This window comes from Sceloporus undulatus, chromosome 4, assembly GCF_019175285.1.
Source record: "Sceloporus undulatus isolate JIND9_A2432 ecotype Alabama chromosome 4, SceUnd_v1.1, whole genome shotgun sequence".
Taxonomy (NCBI): domain Eukaryota; kingdom Metazoa; phylum Chordata; class Lepidosauria; order Squamata; family Phrynosomatidae; genus Sceloporus; species Sceloporus undulatus.
In genome coordinates this window covers 216811744-216830979 of record NC_056525.1, presented here as the reverse complement: position 1 = coordinate 216830979, position 19236 = coordinate 216811744, and the positions used below count along the sequence as shown (strand labels likewise).

The window sequence follows — 19236 nt, the reverse complement described above, 5'->3', positions numbered from 1 at the left end:
AGCTCTCTGGGTTCGGCACAAAACCTCTGCCTTCTTTGCAAACAAATGATAACCATAGTGCACATCAACAGAAGATGGCAGGGCTGCACCCTGAATAATGATTGAATCTGCATGGCTTTAGCCCTATTCAGGCATTTATTGAAGCAAAAGGGAGGCATGTGAATCCACACCATCTATTTTCCAGGTTCCTAATTGTGTGTAGAGCTTCCTTATGCCATGGAAATTCCTATTCTGATTCCTCACTCTCCATCTAAGAGTGACAAAAGTGAATGAGGAGCAATGGGTTTAGTGTGCTTCCTTCTTTGTATGATGATGCAGGAAGCTTATTAAATTTGTGAACAAGGGTATTATATGGGTTTCACACATCATTGCCATCCATCCTTAATCTTTATGGGTGTTCCTTCTTTTTCTTAAAAATGAATAAAATGTTGGTTATGAGTAATTTCTTTTCATTCCTCTCTCCTTTTTTAGATCCCAGAATCAAACAGAATCAGATATGATGCTAAAAATACCTACACTAGAAACAAAAATGTATTTGATATTGCAGACAAACGTTCCTTGCCTATCTATTATCATAAGACTGTTATGAACACAATAGCAGTACCTACGTGTAACTACAAAACAGAATTTCTTGATTTTCCTAGGACACTGTAAGTTGTATTCTGATGGCATCTTGTTTATTCTTTTTTTTTTCAGTGAGCAAGAAGAAACAGCTTATCTTGATATCTGAACTCAAAATTTCTGCCAACTGCTCCTAAACAAGCCAGGATTCTTAAGCCAGTGCCAAAAGTCCCTGGTATTACTGGTTCTGACTTGGAATCATTTATACTATTACTTAGTACTCCTTATAACTGTTTGAATACCATATAATAATAGTGTAAACCTATATTAATTTATAGTGTTGTTGAATGCATGTGATGTTTGTTTAAACAAAGGATGAAGTATAATGTCAAATAATGGTTTAGATCTATACTATATGTGCTTTTGAGTAGGGAATATCATATGCAACTGCAGATAATGAGATTCATGTAATGTGCTACAATGATCTGTATATCTACTTTTGTATTCCAAACTTGCAGTATCAATGTACAGAAAGGCTAAAATAGCTAGGAGAATGGAGTGCAAGGTTTTGCACATTGTACACATTCAATATATATCCTACCCACAAAGCATATTTCTGTTTATTTCATCTCATTATAATTCAGTATACAAATCTAGAAATGTCTCTCCATATTCTATTGCTAAAGTAATTCAAACAATACTGTATAACTAATAGACATTATATTACATTTGCAATAAACTCCTTGGTGTACATCTTGCTTTGCTCAAACCTGAAAATTCTTTGTTTGTCTATAACTATCCAAAGAAAAAGATGGCAATCCTACTCTAATGCTGCAGAGGTGTGACTTATTTACTCCTATTTGGAAACACTTTTAATAAAGTTGCTTTTTTGTATTGTTATATCAAACTCCTGAAACAATGGAAGCCTTTGTTGCTATTTATTCTGGCAGGAAACACTCCGCTCAGACTGTGAATATGTAAAACATAAGAAATGAAGAGCCATATGAAACAGCAGCAATTTCATTTTTTGTTGGTGATTACAGGAAAAATGGTATCAAAATATTGTTTCAAATAAATAGCAAGAAATAACCTTTGCAATTGTAATAAATTGCAATAACCTGCACAGCCTCATTCCCTCCCAAAAAATATGGCTTTACAGTTTTGCTATATGGTATAGTATTAATGAGAGGAACTTAAACTAAAAGTTAAGCTGATGTCAAAACATTTCTGCTCCAGACATGCTGTACCAGTGCTATGTTGAACATTAAATATGCAACAAGCAAAAATTGTAATTTTGCATTCATTTCACCGCAACTGTATGCATGTTTACTCAGTGGTAAGCACCATTTTATTCAGGGGCTCTTGTTTACAATTAAGTCTGTACAACATTGCAGAATTTGAATTTCATTATCAAGGGTATATGCAGACCCACAAGATTTGGTCTAGAGTTTAATTTAGCAATTTGACACTCTTTGCAGTCCAATTTGCAGGCAGCCTGATTTGACTTGGGTCTGAATATGAATCCATCATTAGATGCATCCCACATGCATCACAGGTTACTGAAAATTAATGATGAGAATCATTTCCCAAATCAAACCCAGAAGTGGGCTTAGGGGCAAGGAGGAAAATAGTATCAAGAACCTGAAAGAGAGCTGTATTGATTCAGCTCAACTTGGACATTATCATGTCACAGAAGATGTGACAGGGTGTGCTATCTCCCCATCTCTTTCAGTGAGTTTCCAAAGACTTTCCCCTTCCTCCTACTTTCTTCCCATAATACCTTCTCTTTCCTTCTCTCTTCCACACATCTGACTTTATTGCTGCCATGACATCATGCTGGGAAGAGCACATTCCCAAAGACTCTTTTGCTATGCATATAAAAGAAGGTGAAGGGAACACCATTTCTCTTGGGTTTACTGTCAGCAAAAAATAAAACAGAGCTTGGAAAGTTACTTTTTAAAAAAGTAATTCATTCCATTATGTGTTGCAGTGTTTTTCTTAAAAAGAAAAAAAAACCCACCATACGTATTGCAGTTATAAAAACAAGTAACTTCTTGTGTTACTTGTTGCATTAGTCATTATTTTTTCCATTGCTTTCTATTACTTTTTGAGGAGTTAAAAATCCTTTGGGACTGATAAGGAAATGGAATACATTTGAAAATTTCCCATGAAATGAAACTTCTGAAAGTAACCAAAATTATTACTCATTAATATAACACTGATCTTATTTATTACATGACTTTTGAAATCTTGTTTCATTGTCCCCCTCATTGCCAAAAAATAACTAGTAAGAAGCAAGTTGGTTACTCATAAAGTGAAGGTAAACCAAAGGTAAGAGAAGCAGTTGGGAAGAAAGTATGTGGAAGCTGGAAACAAGGTTTTTTGTGGCTCATATTTTCTTATCAAGCCTGCGAGCCTAATGTATTTTTAAGGAAAATGTTGCTAACAACCCAAACTGAATTTCCAATTTAAGGAACACACATTCTTCTTGTCTGGTTTTTAAATTCAACCTATTTTTGAGATAAAACAGTTCCAAGATATTAATGTTGCTAAGTGTCTACAACATTTTCAGTATAATTTATCCCACTGTTATTGTTTCTTCTTCTTTCTCTGGTGAGTCATATAGTTGATCCCACTCAGTCAGGAATTGTCAAAGAAGATTAAGCTGAAATGCTGAAAACAATTTAAACAAAAATAAACAAACATTTTTGTAAGGAAAGTTATTTTTCACCAAAAGGTTGCATAAAACACTATAGAACTATATCTCAACTCACTATCTCAAGAAAATATTTGGGTACATGTGGATGAAATCTGACCATTAGAAGAAGATTGAAGGATTTTTTTTTTAACTAACCATAGTTTGTTGTTTCATCTCAACCAGGAACTAGAGTTAGTTTTAACAATATATTAGCTAAAGAAGCCAGGATCAGAAACGGCAAATCAATTTGGGCTTGTTGAGAAAAGCATATCTTAAATAATCATTGCTTGCTTCCCATCTCCTGCTTATAACAACACTGGAAGAAAGAGAATGGAAGTCAGAATGTATGATCCAAAGATTGTGGTTAACCATCTGAACATTGGCCACCTGAATGTACAAATATATATGAACACTAAGATCAGCTGCTGAATACTACAATGTGCAACGTTCCATATGCAACTGCATTCCTCTGTGAATTCAGCTGTTTCCAAAAGGTGTTCCAAAATAAGCCTTGGTAGCATGACAACAACAATACATTAGCACCATTATGTTGAACTTGACAGAGCTATATCAATTTATATATCACTCAGAATATGGCAAGGATATGATATGAAAACTGTTGAAATAAACACTATTGATTTTCAACAACAGAGCAGAGCTAAGAAGAGATGTTCCCTTGGACTACAAGTCCCTGGATCCCTAGAGTTTGAAAGCTGCAGTCCAAAAAGTAACCTTTTCAAGATTTCCAGCAGAGGAGACAGTATATGGCCTTGGTTATTTTGGCAGTGACAACTCTCTAAATTCATGACAAAAATGTGTAAGACAGTGCGATACACAGGCAACATAGGCACCCCCACAAAACCCCACTGGCTTCAGTGGCTTTTACTGAATGTAAAAGTGTCATGGATTGATTGCTCTAATGCATGTGCTGGGTACTTCAGGGGAGAAATTAACCTTATCTCACAGTTTATGTTTGTATATAACAAGGCACAGATCTTGGATCAGATACCATCAGTTCCACTACAAAATTCAAAAGCATTGTATTCTCTAGTGCACAAAATTATACAATTAAGTTACAATAGGCCAGAGCTAAAACAATATAATTATGGTAATATCCTAAATTGCTTTCTATTTTTTTTCTTTTTAAAATCTAAAAGCATACAAAAATGTGAAACCATCAAAAAACAGTCCAAGTTTTTTGTTTTTTGTTTTTCTTAAAAAAAACTGTCATTGATGGGAACTCAGAGAAGATTCAGGAGCAATAAAAATAAACACTCTTGCTGTTGGTGTACACTTGGAATATAAATTATCACCAACAAAATTCCACATTTAAACATCTGAAGAAATACTTTGGTATCGTTCCTTTTGCAGGTGAGCAGTTCAGCAGAGAGAGAGGGGGGGCTCTCTAGCTGGCATCAGACTTCAGTGTGTTCATTAGGCTTGCAGAAATTCTAAAATGGAAGAAACAAAAACATTTTATCTGAAAACTAGGCATTCCAGAATAACATTCACACAGTAATTGCACTAGGCAACAATGCACTTCACTTGGAAAACTGAGCCATAAATAGAACACTAAAACATTTTGATGCATGCCCTAGATGTACATCTATAAAAGATAGACACATTATCTTCCTTTAATAAGATGTCTTTTATCATGATATAACACAGGGGTGATCAACAATCCCATGTCTCACCTCCAACCTTAATATATATATATATATATATATATATATATATATATATATATAATATTCAAAATGCCTCCTATACCCACTAGGAGAGGGTTTTTTCTAAAGCAAGAATTAAAGTAGTAGCCATGTCCAGTTTGGAAACACACCTTTAAAAGCCCAAGGAGGAGGGCAAAGAATAACAAAATTTCTTCCTAGTCTGAGAGGACATGAAAGGTACTTGAGTATTTCCTTTTTTTTACTTGGGTTTTTTGGGGGCTGTAAAATTGCCAAGAGATGCTGTATATGGCAATGGACCCTAGCCAGAAGTTATGGAAGGAGTTGCAGTAAAATCAAGACTGGCTTCACTGCTTTTGGTGATGCTCGACCTGAGTTACTGGGGGGAGCAAGCATAACTTGCTTTTTGTACTGAACTACTTCATACCTGACAAGTGTCCCAGTTTGGCAGGGACAGTCTTATTTTTCAGCTGCTTTAAAATGTCCCAGTTTCTCCTTCCTCCTTCCATTTTTTCCTTTGTCCTCAGATTACTTCAATCGCTGCAACTGTGATTCAGCAAGGGAGTGGAGAAAAGGGGGGAGAATCTTGTCCTTCTCAGCAAACATAGGAGATTATCACATACAGTGGTACCTCGGGATACGAAATACCCAGGTTACGAAATTTTCGGGATACGAAAAAATCCCATAGGGAATTATTGTTTCGGGTTACGAATGTTTTTTCGGGTTACGAAAAAACTTTTGGTGCTTTTTTTCGGCTTTTTCGCACGGAATCGCGGCTTTTCCCCATTAGCGCCTATGGCAATTCGGCTTACGAAGGCTTTTCGGGTTACGAAAGCGGCCGCGTTACGAATTAATTTCGTAACCCGAGGCACCACTGTACAAGCTTCCCATGGTTAAAATGTTAAAATGCTCAAGAAGCGTGAAGGTGTGATAGCCAGTTGTGCTTCTGAAGCGTCCCCTCTCCTCTCCCGTCAGCAAAGCGTTCACAGAGCAGCCATTTCTTCATAATGGAAGTTCCCATTATTGAAGAAACAGTTGCTCTGCAAAGGCTTTGCTGACAGGAGGGGAGAGGGGATGCTTCAGAAGCATGACTGGCTATCACGCCCTCATGCTTCTGGAGCGTTTCACCAGTGTTCTAACCACAGTAAGACACCCGTGTGATAATCCCCTTAGGCAAACACAGACTATTGCAGCCTCTCCTATAACAATAGCACTAACATGTACATTTCTACACTGCTTATCAGTGAACTCAGCACTCCCTAAGTGGTTTACAATCTGTAAGCTAACTGCACCCAACAAGCTACCATATATTCCGGCATATAAGACGACTGGGCGTATAAGACGACCCCCAACTTTACAACTTAAAATAGAGTATTTGGGATATACTCACCGTATAAGACCACCCCTCTCTTCCACGATAAGTCAGAAAGGAGCTGAAGGCATACGACAACAACAACAGCAGTGGCGGCAGAAAAGAAAGAGGGGGGAGGAGAAAAAAGGAGAAGGAGAAAGAAGAAAAGGAGGAGAAAGAAGAATAGGAAAAAGAGGATAAAAAGAAAAGGAGGAGGAGGAAGAGGAAAAGAAGAAGCGGAGGAGGAAGAGGGGGAGAAGAAGAGGGGGAGAAAGAATAAGAGTAACAGGGGAAGAAAAAGTAGAGGAGGAGGAGGAGAAAAAGAAGATGAGAAGAAGAAGAGGAGGAGGAGAAAGCAGAAGATTAAGGGGAAGAAAAAGAGGAGGTGGAGGAGAAAAAGAAGAAGGGAAGAAGAGGAGGAGGAGGAGAAAGAGGAAGAGGGGAAGAAAAAGAAGATGGGGAGGAGAAGAAGAAGAAAACGAAGAGGGGAGGAGGAGGAGGAGAAAGAGGAAGGGCCCAGCTAGCTGGCTGCCTTCTCCCAAGGCAGGGGAGCCACGAGGCATGTCCTCTGCCTCGAAGAAGGCCTTGCAACCATGGGCTCTCTTTAGGACCCAACCAGCTGGCTTGGCCTTCTGATAATGTCCCTAGAGTTGGAAGAGACCCCAAGGGCCATCTAGTCCAACCCCATTCTGCCATGCAGGAAATCACAATCAAAGCATCCCCAACAGATTGCCATCCAGCCTCTGCTTAACGACCTCCAAAGAAGGAGACTTCAGTACACTCCGAGGAAAGAGTGTGTTCCACTTCTGAAATAGCATACACAACATTATTTCACTTGCCTCGACAATTCTTCCCGCCCTTCCTCTTGGTGCATCTACACTGTAGGATTAATGCAGTTTGAAGCCACTTTAAGAGCTGCTCCATCCTATTGGAATCCTAGGATTTGTAGTTTTATAAGGTCTTTTGGCTTCTCTGCCCAAAGAATGCGGGGGGGGGGGGCTGTTCCAAACTACAAATCCCAGGGATTCTGTATGAATGGAGCCGTGGCAGTTCAAGTGGCTCCTATTGGAATCCTAGGATTTGTAGTTTTATAAAACTTATAAAAACTACAAATCCTATGCTTCTGTGTGGATGGAGCCATGACAATTAAAGTGGATGGCGCATTCTACTTCTACAATGTAGATACACCGTGAGAGGCATGTGAGAAAGAACGAAAGAAAGAAAGAAAGCAGGAAGCCTGGAAAAAGCCTCCAGACAGACTCCTAAGGAGCAGCCTGGCTGGTTTCTCTGCGCACCAAGAGGAGTTGTTTTTCTTTTTCTCTCCAGTTAGCCAAAGAAAAGAAACAAAGGTCCAAAACACAGGGCAGCAATAGTCCAGTTTGAGAGGACTTTAACTGCCCTGGCCCAGTGCTAGGGAATCCTGGGAACTGGAGTTTATTGTGGCACCAGAGCTCTCTGACAGAGAATGCTCAATCTCTCACAAAACTACATTTCCCAGAATTCCCTAGCACTGAGCCAGAGCAGTTAAAGCAGTCTCAGATTGCATTATTGCTGCAGTGTGTTTTGGACTATAGTCTCCAGCCTGGCAACAAAAAGTGAGTCCTTGTTTCCTCCTTCCCAACTGACTGGGGAGCTCTCTCGTTCCCCCAACAAGGCTCCATCCTTCACAAGAGAAGGGAAGAGGAGAGGCAGAGGCAGAGTGTGGGAAACCCTCTGCTCCTTCTCTTGGGAAGGACTGAGCCTCAGGAGGGAAGGTAGAAAGACCTCCCCAGAGAGGAATGCCACCGCTTTCCCCCTGGGTGCCCGGGAAAAGGAGGACAGGAGGGGAAGGGAGAGGAGGGAGCAAGGAAGGAAGGAAGAGAAGAAAAGGAAGACAAAGGGGAGGGAGAGAAGGAAGGAGGGAGGAATGGAAGGAAGGAAGGAAGGAAGGGGGAAAAGGGAAGGAAGGAAAGGAAAAGTGGTGGAGAAAGAGAAAGAAACCTAGGAAGGGAAGGGAAGGAAGAAGGGAGGAAAGGGAAGGAAGGAAGGAAGGGAGGAAGGAGGGAGGGAGGGAGGGAGGGAGGGAGGGAGGGAGGGAAGGGAAGGAGAGGGGAGGGAAGGAAGGAAGGAAGGGAAGGGAGAGGAGAGGGGAGAGGAAGGAAGGAAGGATGGAAGGATGGAAAGAAGGAAGGAGGGGAGCTAGGGACGGACGTGGGCTCTCTTTAGGACCCAGCCGGCTGGCTTGGCCTTCTCCGAGGCCGAGAACATGCAGCGCAGCTCCTCTGCCTTTGGGAGAAGGCTTTGCCTGCGTGGGCTCTCTTTAGGACCCAGCCGGCTGGCTTGGCCTTTTTTTTTCCGGCATACAAGACGACCCCCGAGTTTGGGAAAGATTTTCCTGGGCTAAAAAGTAGTCTTATACACCGTAAAATACGGTAGATACACATTTTACCACCCTACTAAAGGATGGAAGGTTGAATCAACCTTGGAGCCCTCTGGGATCGAACTCACAAACTTGTGGCTGCAGTATTGCACCACAGGGCTTTTAGCTTGTGTGTTCTTCGTCATTAATAACATGTGCCATCTTAATCATCTCTGAGGTTGCTTGGTCACACCTGTCCCAGTTTTCATCTGTCAAATGTTGGCCAGTATGCTACTTCCAATTTCCACAAAGCAGTTTGGTTACAGAAGCCAAGATGAAAGTGAAATTCAGTTCAAGTTGTACCACTTCACAGCATATGGTGGCTATAAAGATTTTTTTTTAAAAAAAATATCCCGAGAAAAACTTGGTTTAGCCCATAAGTACATAAAAAAACTAAAATCCTAGAGAGCATAAGGTTCAGATAGATAGATCCCTGCATTTCCTCCATTTGTCAATCCAGCTAAACAAATACCATCCGTTTGGCTTAGTTCAATCAATCAGATTAAAGCAATTTTGGTGGGAAAGGAAGAAGATTTTTTTTTCTAATTTAATTACTAGAAAATGCCTGTTCATGGTATGAAGGGGTTGGAGAGTGGAGAGAAAAACAGAAAGCAACAACTCATTGCTAGTTTAGCTTTAATCTGTCTTGGAGGGGACTCTATCTTGGACCCCAGCCAACTCTGCAGTCATGCATAAAACAATGGAAAAGCAAAACTCCATACACTGCCTGAACATTTGGTTTAATAACAGCTACAGTGGAAAGGCTTACAGGAGTTTACACTGTAAGGCAAGTTGGTGCCTTACGAAACTAGGAATGTGGGAATAGTGTTGATATAACAAAATTGGTTCCAACTGAAATACCCCTGAGTCATATGGTATAATACTTTCTCGGGAGAGGATTGCAAAGCTTGGGGGGGTTGCCATTAGACAGGTGGAGGGAACCATTAAGGCAGGGGTGGACAACCGTAGGGAGGAATGGGCACAATTTTCACCACACACGGAGGCAAAGAAAATGACATTTTGGCCAGTATAGGGGGTATTTTGCTCTTTTGAAGATATTAGAGGGTTGTGAGGGTGAATGGGCCAGTGTGGTACAGTGGTTTGAGTGTTGGAATGTGACTCTGGAGACCAGGGTTTGATTACTGGTTTGGCCATGAAATCCACTGGGTGACTATGGGCAAATCACACACTCTCAGCCACAGGGGAAGGCAATGACATACCTCCTCTGAACCAATCTTGCAAAGAAAACCCCATGATAGGTTCTCCATAAATCAACAATGACTTGAAGGCACACAAATAACAACAACAAAAAGGGTGGATGGGTGACCTAAACCATTACAAATGTGATGATCTGTGGGCATTTGGGCCCATTTGTCAGGATCACAGGTTCTGCCATGCTTGCTAGCCATATAATTTGTATACGCTTTGTAATACTGGATGATGGGATGTGTTACACAGCTGGTGATACTGGGTGGAAGGACTGTTTATCACTCATGGTGCCAGATAATGGGCAGATGTGGGGGGAGGAAAAACAAGATGTGAGCTGTCAAGGTCAATTCCATGGAAACACCTAGTATGAGGAGAGAAAAAAGGGGTAGACCTTGGATAGTGAATATTTTAGTTTGTGAAATGTAAGCCTGGGGGAAAAAAGTTTGGTTTCTATGAACTTTTAATATACTGGTAGCAGAATATGCTTCAGTCCTGACAACATTGTTATGCTGTAATCAATTTAATATTCTGAATGAAGCTTCCTGACTGTACTGAGGCTTGTGTTTCTGCACTTAGCCATTCCACTGACCAAAAGGAAAAAGAAATATGGATCCAAAGAACCATAGAGCTGGAAGGGACCACAAAGACCTTGCTGAAAATTAGTATGAAAATTATTTTGAAAATTGGGGGTCTGGGTGAGGTCACCAGGAGTTTCGGAGACCACAAGAGGGGCTGTCAGGGACTGCATGGAGTTTTCAGGCTATATGGCCGTGTTCTGGAAGAATTTATTGCTGACATTTCGCCAGCATCTTTGGCTGGCATCTTCAGAATAAACTCTTCCAGAACACGGTCACATAGTCTGAAAACCCCACCAAAAGCTAGTGAGGATAAGGGTTAATGTCACCACCAAAAGCTAGTAGCCACCATGTATTCCAGCAATGCATAAACTCTAACACCATGTTTTTGTCTTACTGTTATTGTGGATATATGTCCATGAAATGATTTTCATAACAAAATGGCTACTTATGTGTTGATTTTATTGTTAATTTTGTTGAAATGACGGTGGCTGCTTCCAGGGTGTGGGACTTCTTTTCAAAGGGAGCTAGGTTGTCCCTCACCCTGTGCTCTTTCCGCTGGCTGACAAAGACCTTGTTATCCAGGCAGGCATTTGGTAACTGACTGACTGCTGAGGTAGGAACTTTTATTGGATGGTTACTGCACTTTTTTTTAAATGAACATTTATTTTCAAGTTGATTTTAATTCAACTGTGGTTTAACATTTTAATCTGTGTAACTGAGTTTTAATCGTGTAATTATTTTGTGTTTTTTAAATTTTGTTCCTGCTTTTTTACCTTGGTGTAAGCCCCCTTGTGTCCAAGTTTTAGGAGAAAGAAAAGAGTTAGATATCAGGGGCACTGCGCTCCAGTGGTTCCGTTCCTGCCTCTCAGGTAGATTCCAGATGGTGAAGCTGGAAGACAGCTGCTCTCGCAAAAGAGAGCTGACATGTGGCGTCCCTCAGGGCGCCATTCTGTCCCCCATGCTGTTTAACATTTACATGAAGCCGCTGGGTGAGATCATCCGGAGACATGGGACGCGGTGTTATCAGTATGCTGATGACACCCAAATCTATTTCTCTATGTCTCCAACTGACACAGCGACTAAGGATGGCATCTCTCTTCTGGACGCCTGCTTAGGGTCAGTAATGGGCCGGATGAGGGAAAACAAACTCAGATTGAATCCGGAAAAAACAGAGGTACTCTTGATAGGTACCCCAAGTCCAGGCAGGGAAATTTGCCAGCCAGTCCTGGACGGGGTCACATTTCCCCTAAAGGACAAAGTTTGCAGTTTGGGAGTACTCCTGGATTCATCTCTACAATTATCAGCTCAAGTAGATGCGATGGCAGGAGTGCTTGGTACCAGCTTCAGCTGATACACCAACTAAGACCCTACCTGGACTGAAAGGACCTTGAAACTGTGGTACATGCACTGGTAAGCTCTTGTTTAGACTTCTGCAATGCGCTCTACATGGGGCTACCTTTGTACCAAGTTCGGAAGCTTCAACTAGTCCAAAACGCAGCAGCCAGATTGGTCACCAGAACTTCCAGGTCAGACCACATAACACCTGTACTAAAATCTCTACACTGGCTGCCTATTAGCTTCCGGGCGCAGTACAAAGTGTTGGTTATTACCTTTAAAGCCCTATATGGCTTGGGCCCGAGTTACTTGAGGGAACACCTCTCCCTGTATAATCCGCCTCACACTCTCAGAACAACTGGGAAGAATCTACTAGCTCATACAAAAGTTAGACTAGTAACTACTTCCCAAAAAGCATATACAGCTATGACTCCCACGCTTTGGAACAATCTTCCAGAAGAGATAAGACTGATTCCAACCTTAGATGCCTTTAAGAAGGCACTAAAAACACATCTCTTCTGCCAAGCATACCTCCCAATCTTCTATAAAGATCTGAAGAAAACTTCACCTCAGGAAAAATTAAGATACCTTTATCGCAGGACGTATTGTGTTTTAATATTGTACTGTCATACTTTGATATCACATGGTTTTAAACTGTTTTTAAATTGTAATTTTAGATATTTTGCTGTTGAAATACTGCATGAACAGAATGAAAAGTGGAAACACGTCCCAATACATAAGGGTTCTTGGTATCCAATGAATTTAGCAGTTAAGAAAAACAAAATGAGGTTGTTCTTGTTGTTCCTGATATCACATAACTCATAGTACACAATTCACCTGTGAACTTCATGGCTGCAGATTAGACCCTACTGCATACCTTTCAACATTTCACAGATGAAAACTGGGACATGTTGTGTGTCCAAGCAACATCAGAATGTGGTCAAATTGACAAAAGTTATTCATGAGAAAGAATACACAAGTTGGAAGAGGCTGTAGCAATTTGCTTTTGTTGGAGCCTATTGGGAAGGGCAAAAATTCTGCTCCATGCTCTCTCCCCTGCTGCAGGGATTAACTGAGTGCAAACTACTTTTACAATTCAATTTGTAGAAATTGAACTATGCTGAGGACAATGTGATGAGAAGAGAAAAACTGAGCTAGTTAAAAAGAAACTGAGAATGGCCCAACAGAAGATAAATTAGGGCTGTCCCTTCCAAATCAAGACAGTTGGAAGATCTACTGCTGTGAATGGCTTTTATTTTTTAAAAATCAGCAGGGAACTATCCATGGTGATTCCATTACCAATCCAGTCAACTTCTGCATGTGGGTTGGGAGAGTGCACCATCTTGTTCATTGGCCCAGGTATCAAAACATCTTGGGTTTGCCCCGTGTTCTACATTCTGAGTGGACATTTTAGAGAGAGGACTTTAGCAAGACCAAAAAGTATGACAGTCTCTTATTTACCCATGGATTAAGATCAGGCATAGAAAAGAATGTCATTCTAACTTTTAAAAAAATAGCATCTTAAACTTGGAAGGGACCTCAGGGGCTATCTACTCTAACCCCCACTACTACAAGAACCCATTTTAAGTCACCCCTGATAACCTCTGTCTAAAAACCTCAAACAAGTTTCTCTAGTTCATAGTCTATAAGAGTATTGCCAAACAAGTGTGCATATCATTCAAGTTCCACATAACTGGGATGAGACTGCAAAGAGAAAACTCTTTTTCTTTTTTTCTTGAATTATGCACAAATAATAACTCATGACTTCAAATGCATATATTTGACAAATGCAGAAATAGGTTGTACTGTCTATGCATGTATCAAGAGAAATATTTAGAAGTGCCTACATTAGGAAGAGTGCTTATCAAGAAGTACAGAAATTTCCAAGCCCAAGACAATATACTGTACATGTACATACAAAGCCTCAACATGATACCCGAGATGAAGAAAATTCAGGTGGGATTTGGAGAGGAGAAGTGCACCAAAATTAAGACAGAGAGATGTTCAACATCCTGAACTGAGACTCACCCTGTTGAACTGAATAGCACCAATGGCTGAAGAAACTGATTCAAAGAAGATAACATTGTCTGATTCTAGCCTTCCACTGAGTGTCAGTGCCTTTACCAAAGAAGCTGTAAAAGACGTGAAAATGACATTTTACATGAACATGGCAAGGGAGTCTGTGGAACAGAGAAACCTGACTTTTTAAATTTATGCCCAATGAAAAAATGATACTTACCTTTGCAATTTGCCAACAAAACATCAATATTTCTTTTTTTGGAATCTGTGTAGATCTAAAAGAGAGAAAAAATTAAAATACCTGATTAAACCTTCAAAATTTAAACCTTGCATCACCTTCCACGAATAACTTATGTTAATTTACACATTAGCAAGGCTCACTGTTTTTCAGTACCACCCCCAAGAGAGATGCCATTCTTCCAAGTATCTCTATTCACATTAGAATTCAATCTGAGAAACCGGATCTGGACTACAAACTGATCCCCCTCAGATCCTGAATCCATAATAATATTCAGAAATCTATATTGCAGGTTCTTCTCCATTGAGAAACTGAAATAGCTATGACATCCTCCCCCTTCACAAATAGACATGGAATTTGGAGACTAAACCAGCCAACTTACATACAGTAGTTGTGTGTAATTTGGTAACTAAACTAGTCAAATTACACACAGCCAAATGGATAGTTTCAGGATTGTTTGTGCCATGTGCATGTAAGTTTGCTCGAGACTTAACACTGAAAGTAGTTAACTACTCAGTCTTGGTAATTAATGTTTTCCCCCTCATACTGCCCCTTAGTATTAGACAGAAACAACCTGAAGGCACACAATACCACCAACAAATAGAGGGGCCCGTTTCTTTTACAATTAAAGAAGAAGAAGAGCAAAGACACACAGTAGTTATATAAATATTGAACTATTTCATCCTTGCATGCGAGAAAAAAAATTCTCCATTTTCCCCCACTGTAGGCGAAAACAAGTATTTCTGAACAATTTTCATTCAGTGTTTGTACATTCTGAAATATTTCAGGAAAGGGTTTTCACAGACATACACAAAAGCTTACACACACACACACACACATACAGACATACACATGCAAGAAGGACTTGTATGAAAAACATGTTTTGGGGGGCAAAAACTCTGTTTCCAAATAGTCACACTTCTGTGTGTGTGTGTGTGTGTGCATTTGTGCATGTGTACATGCTATACTGCAAAAGACCAGCAGAGGGAACTGTTCTATAATATAAACATCCTCTAAACCTATTATCATTTTATGGTGTAGGATTATAGAGAGCTAAAATGTAACCATGTAAAGATTAAGACTGCGGCAATCCAGGTGAGTTCATTTTATGGCCTATATACTCCAGCATCCTTCAGTGACTAGCCAGATACCTCCAGAAAGCCCTACAAGAAAGCCATGAAAGCAACTGTAGTTCCTTCATTCTATTCCCCACCCTCTTTAGAACTAATATTCAATTTTTATGAGGCTTTCAGCTGGCAGGCTGGTCTTGACCAATAATGCAAATGCAAAGTACACAGAGAGTAAAACCTACACATGACATGTCTCTCTCTCACATAGTGTTGGAAGAGACCACAAAGGTCATCCAGTCCAACCCCTCTGCCATGCAGGGACACAGAATCACAGAACACACAAAACCCCAACAGATGGCCATCCTGCTTCTATTTAAAAACTTCCAAAGAAGGAGACTCCACTACACTCTGGGGTAATGTGTTTCACACTGTCAAACAGCTCTCGCTGTCAGGAAGTTCTTCCTAATGTTGAGGTGGAATCTCTTTGTCTTGGCTAATCCCAAATCTCACAGTTTACTTTGGCCATCCTTGCTTTACTGGAAGTGAAAGGTGATGACCTCTGGATTTCAAGGAAACAGCATGTTAAGAACATTTGGTCTCTGCCTCACTGGAGATTGTCACACAGAGGGCAAGAACAGGAGTGAAGATTATAAATCAATGTCACACTGATCCCATAATTAATCCCATTAATGAAGTGGAATTGTTCCATAATTGACCTCCATTTCACATTAATGGATTATCCCATTAATACCAAAGTGACAGGACAATGCCACTTCACTGACTGGATAATGATGGGTTAAGCACCATGTGTCTGATAATCTTCGCTCGGTCATGCAATAAGGACAGGAGCATGGTACCCTCCCCTCCATCTGATAATCTCCACTATGAAGATCTGATTCATGCAATTCATGTAATGTAAGTCAGCTAAATCAGTTTCTGGCAAATGTTAGAAAATACACTGAAATGACCTACTGTTTGAAGACATAGCCATATTACTCAGTATATAAAGACATCTTGTATTTTACCATCATTGTTTTTAACATCACTGTTTGTTCAGTTGTTTCTAAACCTTTCTGTTCATAGATTATTTTAGTTGCACTCTGCTTTAAGTTGTTGTGAGATGTCTTGGGTCTTGTACTGGGAGAAAGGCTCCCACCTGTGACATCAGAAGGGGGCACCTTGTGATATGGGTGTAGCCAGGTGCCCTGTTTCCACCCTTACAAGCCACTGTGAAGGCCATAGAAGTGGGCATGATGGTGGCAGCAGGTAAGGGTTGCAGAAGGTGGGTGTATGAACACATACGTATTGCTGCACTGGCCCAGAGAATGTCTTGAGTGGAAACCATGGGCAGGATACCACAGGGTGGACTTTGGTATCCTCCCTATTTGTTTAGGCATTATGATTCCACTTTAATCGCAATAGTAATAGCAATAGCATTTACATTTCTATACCCCTTAATAGTGAACTCAGCACTCTCTAAGAAGTTTCCAGTCTGTAAGTCAATTGTCCCTAACAAGCTGGGTACTTATTTTACCAACCTATGAAAGGATGGAAGGCTGAGTCAACTTTGGAGTCCTGGAATCAAATTCACAACCTTGTGGCTGCAGTACCAGCATTTAACCACTGCCCCACCAGAGCTCCTTTATAACTGGCATGGTTCCATCTCATGGAAATTTGGTTTTTGTGTTCTGTTGAAGCACTAGAGCTCTCTGAGGCCAGGAATTCTAAGTAGCTCTCCCTAAACTGCAAATCCTTGGATTCCACAGGATGAAACAATAGAAGTAAAAGTAGAACCATAATGCTATAATTGTGTAGTGTAAAAAGGCTACTGGTTCTTGGATGTTTTGAACCCTGATTCCACTACAGTGCTAATCCTTGCTCATTCTGCCCTACCTAGAGCATCTATAATATAGGTTTTCCATTGCATAAGCTTACATACCTGAATAAATTTATAGCCATGTCAGTAGGTATACTAGAAAACAATCCAAACATCTCAATAGGCTTAATACCTAACCCAAAATCATGCCCAGCTTTTGTCTGCAGCCGCCATTTTTGCTTAATATCCAACCACAAGTAGAGTTCTGGGAGACTGAAAAGCTTGCAACTATTTTGTTGGCCCCTGGAAAGATAGTGCTGTTCTGTGGCTAAGAGTTGCATTCATGGAGTCAGGAATTTCAGAACGATGATCCATAAGTTGCCATTTTGAAAGTTAACTGGAAATTTGCAATAAGTATGTGTGAGTCAGTTATCTATATTTCTTTTGATGCCTTTGAGTAATAACTGAAGCTGCCCTGAGCTGCCAAGCATTGCTTCAGGGCAAATCCTTCCAATTTCTGCCTGGTAAATAATTTCTGCAACAGCAAATGCCTATGGAAAAGCACTGTAGAAGTGTGGACTGAAGATATCTTACAATTGGTTTGACTTCTTGACCCCTTTTCTCTCTCTCATCCACTTACAGACTAATAATACTTGCATGTTTGACTCTTGGGATTTGAACTGTTTCTTTTACTACATTGTAATTCTCTCAATCACTAGGTATCCAATCATAACAGAGGAAGGCTGCCAAAGGATTTGGATAGGTCATTTTATGGAAAAGCAGAGAGGGGAGGACTGGAGAAGAAGGTGAAAAGGGCAAGAAACTGAACTTGGTCAAAAAGAAAAACCAAGCACAGAAGGAGAAACTTCCCAGCAGGAATGGAAATACAAGTCAAATATAGTTTTATCTGTAGTTATTACGCATCCATCTATTCTGCCCCGTATACACATTTATTTATCATTTTCATTACTTTTTTCAGAAACACTGTGAAAACTGTTTTAAATAAATGTTTCAATATGTATTTTTGAATGCATGCACACAAAATATGTGCATTGTATTGCTTTCAATGTATGTATTTCTAAGCACATTTTATCCCAAAATATACATTTATTATTGATTTTGTTTTTTGAGATGAGAACAGCTTTGCAATGTTCACAGAAGTGCAAATTCTAAAGGGTCTAATCTCCACATCAGTTTATAATCAGATTGGTTCACTTTAAAATAGGGACTGAAAAAAAGCCCTAAGCATCCTTACCTTCTAGTGGGGAGAGGAGGAAAGGACAACTAAAAATGACTAGAAAAGATAATGGATAATGGAGGTTGAGAGCAAATTCCCATAAGCAAGTATACTGCCTTATTTTGTAGGATAACTAACCAGTTAAAGAGCTACCTCCCACCAATGAGTAAAATGATGGAATAATTCTATCAGTGGTGTTTAACCAGGCATTTCACACAGAGATTCCTTAACCCATGCTGTGTCACCAAGCAACAAACGTGGATGTATGAAATTTGTATAAATTTAAAAAATAAGAAACACCTAGAGCTTTTAAACCTTATTTTTCTTGGAGTATAATGCACAGAATTTACCAGTGAGCAGGGCAAATGTAGTCCAAAGTTCATGGCCAAGAGGTTTTTTTTAAAAAAGTAACTTTTCCAAAGCTCTGGAAATACCATAAACATTTTGTGTTTATTCGGTACACAGAAATATGCAAGTATGAACTGTGGGGCTGTGGTAATTTGGAAGGAAAGACAAATTTCCCAAAGAAGGAAGTTTTTTACTATCAGAAGGTGTATCCAGACTGATGGCGGGGGGGGGGGGGGGGAGAACATTCTTTTAAAGTTCCAGGGTGTCTTCCTGTCCTTTCTGATTTTATTTTCAAAATCCATATGATGTTTTGCCCAGTCCAGAATATTTCCCTTCAGCTCTCTGATCAGAGACTTTTTATACCAGCTCCCTGGTCAGTGTATTTTTACCCTATATTTTCCACAATGTAATAGATCTATTTAACTGGCCATTTGTTTCTGCGGTCTCAAAGCTTTTGGCTCCATAGGGCACAAGCCAGGAGTAGCCAATTCCCCCTCCCCTTGCAATGCTTACATGTCCCCAGTATCTGTGCAGGAAAATTGGGAAACTCTCTGGAGCAAATGTTTTGGGTGATGCAGAAAGCAGGAAAAAATTCCTGTTATGGGAAGGGATACACTGTCTGTGGAAGGAGAATTACCTATTCCTATCTCCACTGATTCAGTTTCTTTTATCACAAGACAAACACAACTAGAT

At 40.2% G+C, this 19236-nt stretch overlaps 1 protein-coding gene across 2 annotated transcripts in view; it reads right to left on the bottom strand.

Moving 5' to 3' along the window:
* Positions 1 to 1484: 1484 nt before the first annotated feature.
* Positions 1485 to 19236, bottom strand: part of SLC26A7 (solute carrier family 26 member 7) — a 156202-nt gene continuing 138450 nt past the window's right edge. For both annotated transcript variants that reach the window (XM_042466074.1, XM_042466075.1), the window contains 3 exons: positions 14055 to 14109; positions 13844 to 13947; positions 1485 to 4710 (listed from right to left, as the gene is read on the bottom strand). In XM_042466074.1, coding sequence (XP_042322008.1) covers positions 4675 to 4710; positions 13844 to 13947; positions 14055 to 14109 — 195 coding nt within the window. In that variant the 3' untranslated portion in view covers positions 1485 to 4674. The remainder of the gene's footprint in view (positions 4711 to 13843; positions 13948 to 14054; positions 14110 to 19236) is intronic.